The 12,693-nt window shown below is 55.6% G+C and overlaps 1 protein-coding gene across 1 annotated transcript in view; it reads left to right on the top strand.

The window, feature by feature from the left end:
• The window catches only part of LOC119094178 (TBC1 domain family member 4), a 101,127-nt gene that overhangs the window by 67,923 nt on the left and 20,511 nt on the right, over nt 1–12,693 (top strand). Inside the window, exon 4 of the mRNA XM_037217253.1 lies at nt 9,182–9,367. Within this exon, the coding sequence (XP_037073148.1) occupies nt 9,182–9,367 (186 nt within the window). The remainder of the gene's footprint in view (nt 1–9,181; nt 9,368–12,693) is intronic.

Genomic DNA, 12,693 nt, shown 5'->3' with positions numbered 1-12,693 from the left:
GAACGTTGTGTTGTGTACAAAGTTGTCGGATGATCGGACAGAATTCTCATGCATATGTGTATCTACCCATTGAGGAGCATTGATTATCAAAGCTAGACTCTTCCCGAACTGTGCCCATATATTACCATGGTTGTATTTGATAGGTTTTGGGAATTTGACTCCTTTCCATTCAGGAACCATATCTTATAGTTAGATTAAGTACCAAGCTTCCACAAATGCGGACCTTGATTAGCTTGCTGCTTTGCAAGAATATATTTTATTGATTGGATTGGTGCTCACTCTGACCGAACTACAGCCGCATGCTATTGTGTTGTTGGCTCAAATAGCCGTTTTATTCTACATTATCTCTTTCTGGGAGGCGGGATCCGCCGTCCCATGTTTGTTTGGAATTCAGGATTTTTTTGAGAATCTTCGCGGGAGACATGGAGCTTGGGATCGTGTTCTGATTTGTCGGGGGTCTTTTAAGATCCATGATCCTATTGTGAAATTTGATTGCGACATTGCATTACGTCCAGGACTGATATTGGGACCATCACGCATGATTGCCCACATCATGAATCACGGTCGCTGGTCAACACTGTATTAACTACTTTGTGCAGGTTTCGCTAGTTTTCTAATTTCACAGCGTTGAACTTGCTGAGCGTCTTTTGCTTGTAGCGCAATTCAAGCTGTCGTGACCAGATCCAACTGTCTGGAAAATAGCCCTCCCTCATCGTCTGATGTCTGCTGTTCATTCATTGCCATTCAGTCCGTGTAAGTGCTTGACTTTTTTGTCGCGATAAGCTCCAGCAAAGTGAGATAAGTCACTAAAGTATTTACGTTTAAGATATGGTAACAACACACCAGCGTTCGCCGGTACGTCGAATGCAACGCCTCTGATGGCAATAATTAGTACTACTGACGCTGGTGTTGGCCGGCAGGCGGCGACCCGCCCGCGCGGAAGACGTGTCTTGAGCAAAACCGGCGCATGTGGTGACAGGATACAGTGCATGCGCCTTGCTGATGCTGCCCTCCCGGTTTCTTATACACTCAATACATCGAAACACTGCATACAAGATGTGGAGCACTGACGCGCCTTCGGCCAAACTACCGGAGCCCTGGACGCCCAAGCACACGGAGGCCCCTGGCCGTGTGCGCAAAACAGGCGGTTTCGCAGACAATTTGTGTGCTGTTGTGTGTTTGAAGAAAATCTGAGCAGTGGCTAATTGCCCGGGTAAGTGGAGCACATGGAAACCCAGCTCGTCGGTTGATCTATAAAATGACGGGAGGGCTTGATAATTGTCGGGTGTGGCGCCCCCCGCATCCGCCAGCCGGCGCCGAACAATTGGCCCAGTCGATGGTGCTGCTCTCTATTCGCGAACTCGCACTGCACCAAGTACTGCAGCCTCGGCCAGTTTGGGCCAGATGGCGGCACAGTTCAGCTTGCTACCTGCCGGTTCTAATTCAGCAGCGTACAGGGCGACTCACTCGTCTGGGTCGCCCGATCAACAACGCTCGTCTGGACCCCGGAATGCGGATGCACGCTGGGATGCGAAACCTTAGAGTTCAGTTTTGTTCTACGATAGCACCTGAAGTTTTGTTTAGGTGACCTCCGGGATTTTGGCTCCTGCCTCGTTTTGTGTTGAAAGGTCCTTCCAGATCGGGGGTTGCGACATATGCGCACGAATTGTGATGGTGGGTGCAGTAACAAGCCTTATATTTCTTGATGAGTTTCAGATATTTCGTTTCGAAAGGAGGTGAAAATATGTACTTCGCGCACCTACGTTCTTTTGTTCATCCAGATCAACCATAGTGCATGTCTATAGTCCACTTAGCCCAGTATAGTCCACCTGGGTTGAACCGTGGGCCGTTCATAACAAGTTCGCGGACTCAGCCATGGTCGTTCCCCTGGTTCCGCCATAACCTTGATCCGGCACGAGGCAGCTCTGTCATAGCATTGCGTGGCACGTAAAATCATCCGCAAAACTATGTGGTAAGAAGCCGGAGGAAAAGTGGTCAGGTGAATAGCAACGGCTCAACTGGAGTGGTGAGTTCCGAGTACAGGCTCGGCCCAGTTCAGAGTACCGGCGACATGATCGGTGTAGCAAATGCTCTCAACCCAAAGCCACCCGTGCCAGACGTTCGGAACATGACGCTCGTTTCATGAGACGTCCAGGTGTGGCTGTGACCACGCCCTATTGCACGGCAAGCGTGACTTGCTACTCTAGCGCTCCATGACGGCCATGTCCGTTTCTGTGGTACTCCGCGACAGCCAGGACATGTCTCGGCCCGGCGGTGATCCGTCTCCTTTGGGTCTTCTCTCCTCTTCTCGTCTTTCTCTTTCGTAGGTTCATCACATCATGTCTCGTCGGGAAGTGTCTTCTTCTCAGCGCTTTTGAAATTCGTGGTGTAAGTGCTAAGTACTTGACCTAATGCCACAACATTCCATATGTCCGCGCAGTCGAGGCGTGTGATAACCCCAGGGCTACTACCGCTAATATCATAGCATTAAACAGGTAGGCAATCGCATGCCCTCTTCATGTTGTCTTCTGTACGTAAACTTATGGAAGATAACAAAACTAGTGATACCAAATTTCATATGCAACTAGGTGATATTTCAGGTACTTAACCAAACAATGGGTTGGTATGTGATCCCAACTCATTCAAGCATGAAGCTTGTGAAAGGCCCCGCATTTCTAGCTTACATTGCTGATTTTTTCTTTTAAAGGACTTAACCTAAAGCAGTTATTTTGGTTTTCGGTGATGCTTTTTCAGTAACAGATTTAGGTAGGTACTACCTGCGCACGAAGGAAGCCAATTAGTCAGCTGCAGATTCCCTTCAGCCGTAAATGAGCCATTTATCGTAATGACAGTGATCACGACTGCGGTAACCTTGACTTTGCTCTCGTTCTCTGCTTCCTGAACCCGTTCATGTTTCCGATTTCACGAGGTAGAATAGGGCATCATTTCTCGTTCGCGCTCAGCCGCAAGGAAGAACTTCACTATTCTCGACAATCCAAAGGGTAGAATTGTGTCATTCAGCCGCCCGGTTGTGTAGTATTGAGGGCCGCAATAAAACGCTCGCGACCAAGGGAGATGGCGCTTGTCGCCCTTGACGGCAGGTCGATCCGTGGGTGGCGGTTCCGTGGGTTCCGCCAGGGCGCACGCGTTCCGTAATTGACTGGCGCCCTCCGGCGTCGCGTGTGCCGTCGGCTGCGATCGCCGCGGATCGGCGGCGGGCACGTGTTTCTGTGGCGCCGTCGACGGAGTGCGCGCTGGCCCGGCTCTGCCGAGGGGACCCGCCAAGTCACGCCCATTGTCCCAATCAACGGTGAGTGACGGTAGCGATCGGGGGGGGGGGGAGGGGGGGGGGGGGGGTGTTGTGCAGTGTCGAGGTCGCGAGGACGAGCGTCGCCGCCGACTCACGCAGTGCTGGCGCGCTCTGGTGGCGGACCGGGTGGCGCGGGAGACGTGTCTGCCTGGTCGTGTGGACACCCGTCTAGCCGCGTCGCTCAGGAGGAGCGCCTGGCGTGCGGTGTGCAGAGTCGCGCCGCGAGCGTGGTGGCCGCCCGTCCAAAAGCTGCGCGCTGCCGGACGCCGCGAGATTGCGGTGGCCCACCGGGCTGCCCGCCGCCGACCGCGGGCTGAAGCGGCGGCCGAGGTCGCCGCCGGGCGTCAGCCATGCACTCCATATCGCTGGCGGACATGTACTACCAGGCCAGCGGCGGACACCGGCGCAGCCTGCCCTCGCACGAACTGATGGTAACCGGCGGCCCGACCGAGACCGGGTCACAGGGCCGGGGGGCTGGGACGCAGCGCGTGATGCGAGTGTCAGCTGGCGACCCCGGCAGGTGTTGAAAATGACCGTCACGGGCGGATGCAGGGGGGTGGGGAGCGAGGAAGGGGGAAGGGCATGGCGGGGGGGGGGGGAGCTCATACCCCATGTTTTAAATGAGGGAAACAGCGGAGCTGGTATTGAGCCTTTTTGGCTAAGCTTCAAGGTAACTCGTACAGTCTTTGGATCTCGCACCTCACTCCAGACCCGTGCTGAATCTGCCCTGGAAAGCTGTCCCCGCAAACAATGAAACAGGCCTGCAGGTCGTGTCGTCAGGTCATCAAATTTACAGGACAGACTCAAAGGGCAACTCTGAGCTCGAAAGATAACCGCAACAGCCCCACCTCTCTTCATGCTAGCCTTACCTCAGCGGCGACCGCCTGGACTCATGGCAGCTCGACAGTGGAAACACGGAGCGTTTGGACCTCCCTGACCTGGTATATCGGAAACTCTGGGTCAAACTGCTTGGGGCTTTGTGGTTTATAGATTTGCAATATATTCTTGATAAGTTTTCGAGTTTTTGCTCCAAGTCCAGCACAGATATCACACAAAATTAATGCCGTATCCATTTTATGGTGATAACATTAAAAACCAATAGTTTAAGGCACTCACGGCAAATCAGCGAGGCGAGTTTGAAGAAGTGGACACTGGACAGTTCCAGGCATACATCTCAGCGAATATCATAAGCATTTCTTTTCCATGACATGCCACACAAGGCGGGTCCAGAAGCCCGCCTTGGCGGGGCAGGCAGCGCCGGTGGGGGAGCAAAATCCAGAAACGGCTTCTGATGAAAAAATAGTTCTTCGGATTTTGCCATCTCGTATCGCGAGGAGTGTTCTAAAACAAAGTTTGATAGACGGGCTCCAATTGATACATTTTTCTCACAATCCAAAAATTGTCATGTTGTACCCGACTTTGACCGTCTTCCGGGGGGGGGGGGGGGGGGGGCTTAGTTCAGCCGGCATCTCCCGCCACACCTTATGGTGTTCTTCCTTGATTGGTGCTGTATGCAGCTTGCTCGTGGGATGTTTGTGATTTGTCGAGTACGACTGCACGCAATATATTTGTGTCATATAGTTTGGAGCAGTCTCAATTTTCCGTTGGTTGAACGCACGTTGAGCTTTGTGATAGAGAGATATCCTTGATTATGGTGTTCACAACTTTTTTGCTAAATATCTTCCCCATTCAGGAAGTCATCTCCTTTATAACCACCAAAATATTTGGGCTACGTGCAGCCCCCATCATGGTGGTGATATAAGAAGGAAACATTTTCTAGATTGTTAGACCTGAATAGAGGCTGTAGGGGGGATAAGTCAGATATATTACTCAAGGGGCTGCACATTTTGAAATGAGTGTTTGAATAGATTCTTTACATTTATGCATTGATATGCCCACAAAATGTACCTATGTGTTCGCTATCAACTTTCATGGCTTATGTTTCTGGAAGATATCACTGCGGATGTGTAGGAGCGACACGGCAGCCTCCCTAAGCTGAATAGGAAACTACATGCGTGTCTGTAGCGTCGGCTGCGGCGGGATTGAATGCCACATCCAATACGTTGCAGTTGCGGCACAGAATTACCTTTCGGCTGAGCGTACGGGATATGAAAAGATATCCGGACGTGGAGACGATCTTATGGTCGTGTTCTTTTTGAAAGTAACAGTAAGAGCATCTCTATATTTTACATACCGTGTTGGACGAAATTTGTGTTAAAGAACTTGCAGTCTGGAACGTGAAAACCTCGAGCCGCGAAAACGCCTCACCTGTAAAGATCTTACGTACACTTACCACCGAAATTGATTTATGTTTTCCAACCGGTGCGATTTGTTTTCAGGACGGGAGGACTAACGCTGAATTAGCTGAACGCTGTGCCGAGAATATCCTGGCGTTCCGGCGGCGCCGGCATCGCTTGCTTCGCTGCCGATCACTGACGCGGCGCCGAGCATGAGCGCGCCTCGGTGACGTTGGATCACGGTAGTTCTGTTTGTGATACGTCGCTCCTAATACGGATGCGATGACGCCAGATAAGAACGGGGCAAAGTGTACATGCCAACGCTAATGCATTACCTATAAGACGCATTACGTTTTGTTGAACGCTTCATAAGATGCATGCCACTAACCACAAACGAGAAGCTGTTGTCCAGAGATGGGCTGGGCTCGGCCTGCTACCAGTCAGCGCTTTCGACGTGCCCAGTGCCGAACTGCTGGCCCCAGGTGGCCAGTAGCTGGGCGAGCGGCATCCAGTTCGGCCCGCCTGTGAATCCATGGCTTACTGGAGGCGCCGGTGTCCTGACACCAGCGGCTCTGGCTGACATGGTGTGACCGCCGGCCGGCGGGTGACCTGGTCGTCGGGCGGTCGACCGGCCCGGCGCGTGCTCTCGTATCATGACCTACAGAGAGGTGTGCCCCCTTGGCGTGGGCGGAGCCTACGGAATTCCTGGCGCCGTGCCTTGCCCGCTTCTGTGAAGGCTGTTGCAGCGCACAGCAACAGCGTCTTGGCGACACAACACCGCCCTGTGCTGTCCTTGGCCTTGCGACGCACTTGCGCCCGCTGCCGGTCATTTCAATGAGGCGCGCCGAGGCGCCGGCCGTCTGTTGACGAGCGGGGAAGCGGCGGAGGGCAGCGGTGGCGCCGGCGGGCCGCCCCGGTCTACCCCAGCCGTGCCGTTCGGCCGGCGCACGGCGCGGCCTGGCGCACGGGTCAAGCATACGAACAAAATTTTCATGAGTGCATACTATATATGAGACACTCAGGTAGGTCTCTGTGTTGTCCGGGGGCTGAACTCTGTCTCTAGGAAGGGGGGGGGGGGGGGGGTGGAGAAAAGTCCGCCGTCATGGTAGTGCTTATAGCTATAGAGCAAGATGACTTGACATGTCCGGAAACTGAGTACTTTTCTGTGATTGTTAGCATTAGCAACATGATTAAAACGATAACGACGACGCGCGAACATACGCATATCGCAGTAAAGTCTGTTGGGTCACGCGAGATCTCAGATATTTCCGCAACAAACACTACGGCGGGCACTCACTCCCCTTTCTCAGCCCCCGAGCTCTCTACCATCTCCAATCTCTGGGCCGGCTCGTGACATCTGCTAAATGGCTATATGGAAAAAAATAATCACTATCGCTTACGCACGGTGAATCCATTATCGTTTTTTTTTTAGATTACTGTAACAGTCGTCCCTAAGTCTGGCGACCTGAGTCGTTGTCTCACCTGCCCGTAGGCCATGATGCCATCGGAACCATGTGGTCGTGTGCAGTAGTTCACGAAATAACGACCCAAATGCATTGTTGTCCACATGACAAAGATGAGGTTCGGTCATCTGAGAAACGTAACACATCTGCGTTTTCATGTCCATGAGTTGACTTAGCGAAGTGTACTGGGTGGGCATGAGCATCAAGCATGACATGAATATTTTCATCACCTTCGTGGTTAGGCGCGTTTTCGTTTCAATCAAATGGCTTTCGTTCTTGTGCTGCACGTGTCGTAGCTTACGAGGGTTATGAAGTGAGTACCACACTTTATGCAAATCATGCGAGATGACATAGTTGGTGTGGGCCCGGGTCTAGGCCTAGCCGTCGGTGGCGTTGCGGCTGTTCTCTGCGTGTCTGGGCGATGGCCTGGTGGGCGGCGCGGGTGTCCCCTGCGTGTCTTGGCGATGGCCTGGTGGGCGGTGCGGCTGTTCTCTGCGTGTCTGGGCGATGGCCTGGTGGGCGGCGCGGGTGTCCCCTGCGTGTCTCGGCGATGGCCTGGTGGGCGGTGCGGCTGTTCTCTGCGTGTCGGGCGATGGCCTGGTGGGCGGCGCGGGTGTCCTGCGTGTCGGCGATGGCCTGGTGGGCGGTGCGGCTGTCTCTGCATGTCTCGGCGATGGCCTGGTGGGCGGTGCGGCTGTTCTCTGCATGTCTCGGCGATGGCCTGGTGGGCGGTGCGGCTGTCCTCTGCATGTCTCGGTGGTGGCCTGGTGGGAGGTGCGGCTGTCCTCTGCATGTCTCGGTGGTGGCCTGGTGGGCGGTGTGGCCGCCGACACCGTGCCGTCAGACCGCCAGGCCACCGGGGGCGGCTTTGATGACCGCCCAGTGATGACGTCATGACTCGTCTGCTGCCGGGTTTATGAGCTCAAGCCACCCTTTCTGTAGTACGTACCTCATGTAAGGCACCACTTTGAAACCTAAACAAAGAAAATTCATGCATTTGTAAGGAGAGAAGAAAACACCACACTGCGCAACAAGGAAGGAATATGGCGCTGAGATAACATTATTTGATTCCGCCGTCGTTGATGGCAGCAAACCTTGTGTTGTAAAAACACAAGGGATGAAAGAATGTCACGCTGAGAATGGTGTTTGATCCTGTCCTTGTTCATATCATCCCGCCTTTTTTCATCATGTGCGAATTTCATTTCCTTAATCTCAATGCGGTAGTGTGAAAACACACACTGCCGCTCACATTTACGCGCATGAAGCACTGAAAAAACTAATTTTCCACCCGAGCTGATTTAATATGATTGTGCTTGCCTTGCTTAGGTTGCGACCATATCGCAACCTGCGACCAGCTTGTAAGCGGAGACCATGCTGATAGGATACCATCAAGGCTACACCGGCGCGCGTGTCAAGCCCCAAATGGCACCGCTTTGATAGTCATAATGTGGGCGCACACCAACCTGCTCACGTCTCTGGAGCTTTGGCAGCCTTTCTGATTGATATGTCTGTGCGTCTCGTCAGGGAGGCGACCGGGCGAAATGATCAGGAGGGTATGATCAGGAGGGTATGATCAGGAGGGTATGATCAGGAGGGTATGATCAGGAGGGTATGTTCAGGAGGGTATGATCAGGAGGGTATGATCAGGAGGGTATGATCCTGTTGTTGAATTGATAGATATGCTGTCTGTCGTCCAATCATTCAAGTCCGGTGACTGACTCACCTATACCTCGTACCATTGTTTTTGAACCCTGATTCATCTGATGTCTGGCAGACGGCCAGTCGGCGGCCATTGCTCCCGTGCATCCGACCTGCTGGCCGGCGGCTGCGGCGGGGGGTGTTGCGCCAGGTGCCGGTCGGTCTTATCCAGTGATGGCCTCTGGGCGTCGGCTGTGTCATCAGCAGCGTGAGCCGGCCGCCGCCAGCTGGCCTGACGCTGACCTGAGCCAGCTGCCGCCAGCTGGCCTGACGCCGACCTGAGCCAGCCGCCGCCAGCTGGCCTGACGCTGACCTGAGCCAGCCGCCGCCAGCTGGCCTGACGCTGACCTGAACCAGTCGCCGCCAGCTGGCCTGACGCTGACCTGAGCCAGCCGCCGCCAGCTGGCCTGACGCTGACCTGAGCCAGCCGCCGCCAGCTGGCCTGACGCTGACCTGAGCCGCCCCGCCGCCAGGTGACCGAGCTGTTCGCCGCCATCCGGGAGCATTCGCGGCACACGCAGCAGATCCAACGCTCTCAGTCGGACGCATCCGCCATCAGCATGTCGCAGCTGCGTCGCGCCTGCGCGGCCGCCGGCGCTGGGAACGGCGCCGCCACGCCACCCGCCGGCCTCAACCCGCAGACGGCCAGCTACTTCGAGGTGCGTCAGCCGATGGCGGTCCGTCGATGGGGAGCTCTGCCGGCCTGCCGGTCTAGCGGACCGCCGTCCGATGCTCTGCCGGCCTGCCGGTCTAGCGGACCGCCGTCTGGTGGTCTGTTAGCCGGTGGACTGCCGGTCTGCCGGTCTAGTGGACCGCCGTCCGGTGGTCTGTTGGCCGGTGCTCTGCCAGCCTGCCGGTCTAGTGGACCGCCGTCCGGTGGTCTGTTGGCCGGTGGACTGCCGGCCTGCCGGTCTAGTGGACCGCCGTCCGGTGGTCTGTTGGCCTGTGGACTGCCGGTCTGGTGCTGTATTTGTCTGCCGTTGAGTCCCTCTGATGGTGATTCAGCGTAGTTCGTTGGTCTAGCAGCCCGGTAGTATGCATGTTGGTCAGTTGTGAACGTGATCTGGCGGTTAGGTCTGTCGATGGAATGAGCATGCCTATCACCCTGGCAGTCTGCCAGCGCTCTGGGGCCTGTCGGTTGTCACCCTGGTCGTCTGCCATCCCTGTGGGGCCTGTCGGTTGTCATCCTGGTCGTCTGCCATCTCTGTGGGGCCTGTCGGTTGTCACCCTGGCAGTCTGCCAGCGCTCTGGGGCCTGTCGGTTGTCACCCTGGTCGTCCGCCAGCCCTGTGGGGCCTGTCGGTTGTCACCCTGGTCGTCTGCCATCTCTGTGGGGCCTGTCGGTTGTCATCCTGGCAGTCTGCCAGCGCTCCGGGGCCTGTCGGTTGTCACCCTGGTCGTCTGCCATCCCTGTGGGGCCTGGCGGTTGTCACCCTGGTAGTCCGCCAGCCCTGTGGGGCCTGTCGGTTGTCACCCTGGTAGTCCGCCAGCCCTGTGGGGCCTGGCGGTTGTCACCCTGGTCGTCTGCCAGCCCTGTGGGGCCTGTCGGTTGTCACCCTGGTAGTCCGCCAGCCCTGTGGGGCCTGGCGGTTGTCACCCTGGTAGTCTGCCAGCCCTGTGGGGCCTGTCGGCTCGGCTGTTTGTTGGCCGGGAGTCTGCTTGATTCATCCTAATGTGTTGTTGGTATGCAGTCCACCAGCGTATCGATCTAGGTTTCTGTTAGTCTGTAGATCTGTTGTATCGATCTAGGGTTCTGTTAGTCTGTAGATCTGTTGTCGTCTCGATCTAGGGTTCTGTTAGTCTGTAGATCTGTTGGCGATGAGGACCAGTCGATCAGCTTGACGTTCGGGTAAATTAACAGGATATGTAGTTCTTACTCGTATTGTGCGCGGAAAATCATCAAAAGGAAAGTGTCCACGGATAAAGAGCTGTCATTCAAGCTCATCACATTGGTAGCATGCAGTACATATGACATTCTTATTTTTGCCACCGGTTGGCTCTTGCAATACGTTGCAATATTTTTGCAATCTTAGCCTTAGCATGAGCACTGCGGGAGGCTAGTTTCGCACAGTGGTACGTGCTGTTATGGTGCATTTAAGGCCTCGGTGTTACGGCCACAAAAAACGAATCAGATTTGCATTGTGAAGCCGCTCTGGAGTTGATGACGAAGCCGAAGCCGTTTGGCTATTTAAAGTAGCCCGCAGTTGACGCGCGCTCGAGAAACAGAGCGGTCTTTTGATAGAACGAATCTCCCTAAAAAGCGAGGAAGACGCGTATGGAGTCTTTTGTGTAGTGCGTCTGTGCTGCATTACGGTCTTGGAGCCGGCATGCGTAGACCTCCTGTAGGGGCTGAGCCCAGTGCTGCAGAAAAAAAACTGGGCGGTGACGTCCGTTGAGGGTTTATGTTATGTGTTGCGTTTTGTTCACTTCATTTGCCGTCACATTTCAATGTGCCTAGTGCTACAAATTCATAATGATACCCATTAACGGAAAAGTTGGGGCATGGTCACGATTGACGCAGGTCGCCGGCCGCGTCGCTGGTGTCCTATGCGTGCGGTGTCCGGTAACCTGCCGAGGCTCTTGAGTAGTCCCGCCTCGTGAGAGCTGGTTCGGGGCTGTGGTCTCGGCAGTTGGACACGACCGGGCGGCGCATGCGTGCGGTGTCCGGTAACCTGCCGAGGCTCTTGAGTAGTCCCGCCTCGTGAGAGCTGGTTCGGGGCTGTGGTCTCGGCAGTTGGACACGATCAGGCGGCGCATGCGTGCGGTGTCCGGTAACCTGCCGAGGCTCCTGAGTGGTCCCGCGTCGTGAGAGCTGGTTCGGGGCTGTGGTCTCGGCAGTTGGACACGATCAGGCGGCGCATGCGTGCGGTGTCCGGTAACTTACCGAGGCTCTTGAGTAGTCCCGCCTCGTGAGAGCTGGTTCGGGGCTGTGGTCTCGGCAGTTGGACACGACCGGGCGGCGCATGCGTGCGGTGTCCGGTAACCTGTCGAGGCTCTTGAGTAGTCCCGCCTCGTGAGAGCTGGTTCGGGGCTGTGGTCTCGGCAGTTGGACACGACCGGGCGGCGCATGCGTGCGGTGTCCGGTAACCTGCCGAGGCTCTTGAGTAGTCCCGCCTCGTGAGAGCTGGTTCGGGGCTGTGGTCTCGGCAGTTGGACACGATCAGGCGGCGCATGCGTGCGGTGTCCGGTAACCTGCCGAGGCTCTTGAGTAGTCCCGCCTCGTGAGAGCTGGTTCGGGGCTGTGGTCTCGGCAGTTGGACACGACCGGGCGGCGCATGCGTGCGGTGTCCGGTAACCTGCCGAGGCTCTTGAGTAGTCCCGCCTCGTGAGAGCTGGTTCGGGGCTGTGGTCTCGGCAGTTGGACACGATCAGGCGGCGCATGCGTGCGCACCGAATGACAGATACCATCCTTTACATAAGCGCGGTATGCTCGTTAGCAGTCGAACAAATCCAGGGATAAGATGAGATGACTATTACCGCTTGTAAGGGGATGGTGGCCCACCGAGTGAGTGGGCCACCATCCCCTTACAAGTGGTAATATCCCCTTACATCCTCACTCACCGAGTGAGTGAGTCAGCCGTGATGCGGCAGGGACGGCCGTCGTGATGCGGGATGGACGGAGCCATCCTGATGCGGTGTAAGCAGCAGCATTCTCGTCCTGCTTAGTCAACGTCCTGGCTCACTGGGCGTTTGCTCAGTACTCGCCCTCAATGGCAGGGCAGATCTTTGGAACCCGGAACGCAAACACTGATGTCATAGTAGGATCTATGTTGCAACGGAAGGTATCGAATCGCGGCGAAGTCGGGACAAGATCCCAGCGATAGGGGATAGGAGCGGTGGAAGCAGAGCAGCGTCCGGGCCCAGCTGTAGCAGCCCGGCAGGAGTCGGCGCGGCGCCTCATCCGATGCAAGAGAATGGTGCCGATGCCGAGGATCACCACTCATCTGAAGATATCCGGTCAGGAGTGGATGCTCCAGAGACTGGGC

This window comes from Pollicipes pollicipes, unplaced genomic scaffold (assembly GCF_011947565.3).
Source record: "Pollicipes pollicipes isolate AB1234 unplaced genomic scaffold, Ppol_2.1 Scaffold_4002;HRSCAF=4701_pilon_pilon_pilon, whole genome shotgun sequence".
Taxonomy (NCBI): domain Eukaryota; kingdom Metazoa; phylum Arthropoda; class Thecostraca; order Pollicipedomorpha; family Pollicipedidae; genus Pollicipes; species Pollicipes pollicipes.
The sequence above is the reverse complement of the archived record's forward strand: the minus strand, read 5'-3'. Positions and strand labels throughout refer to the sequence as shown.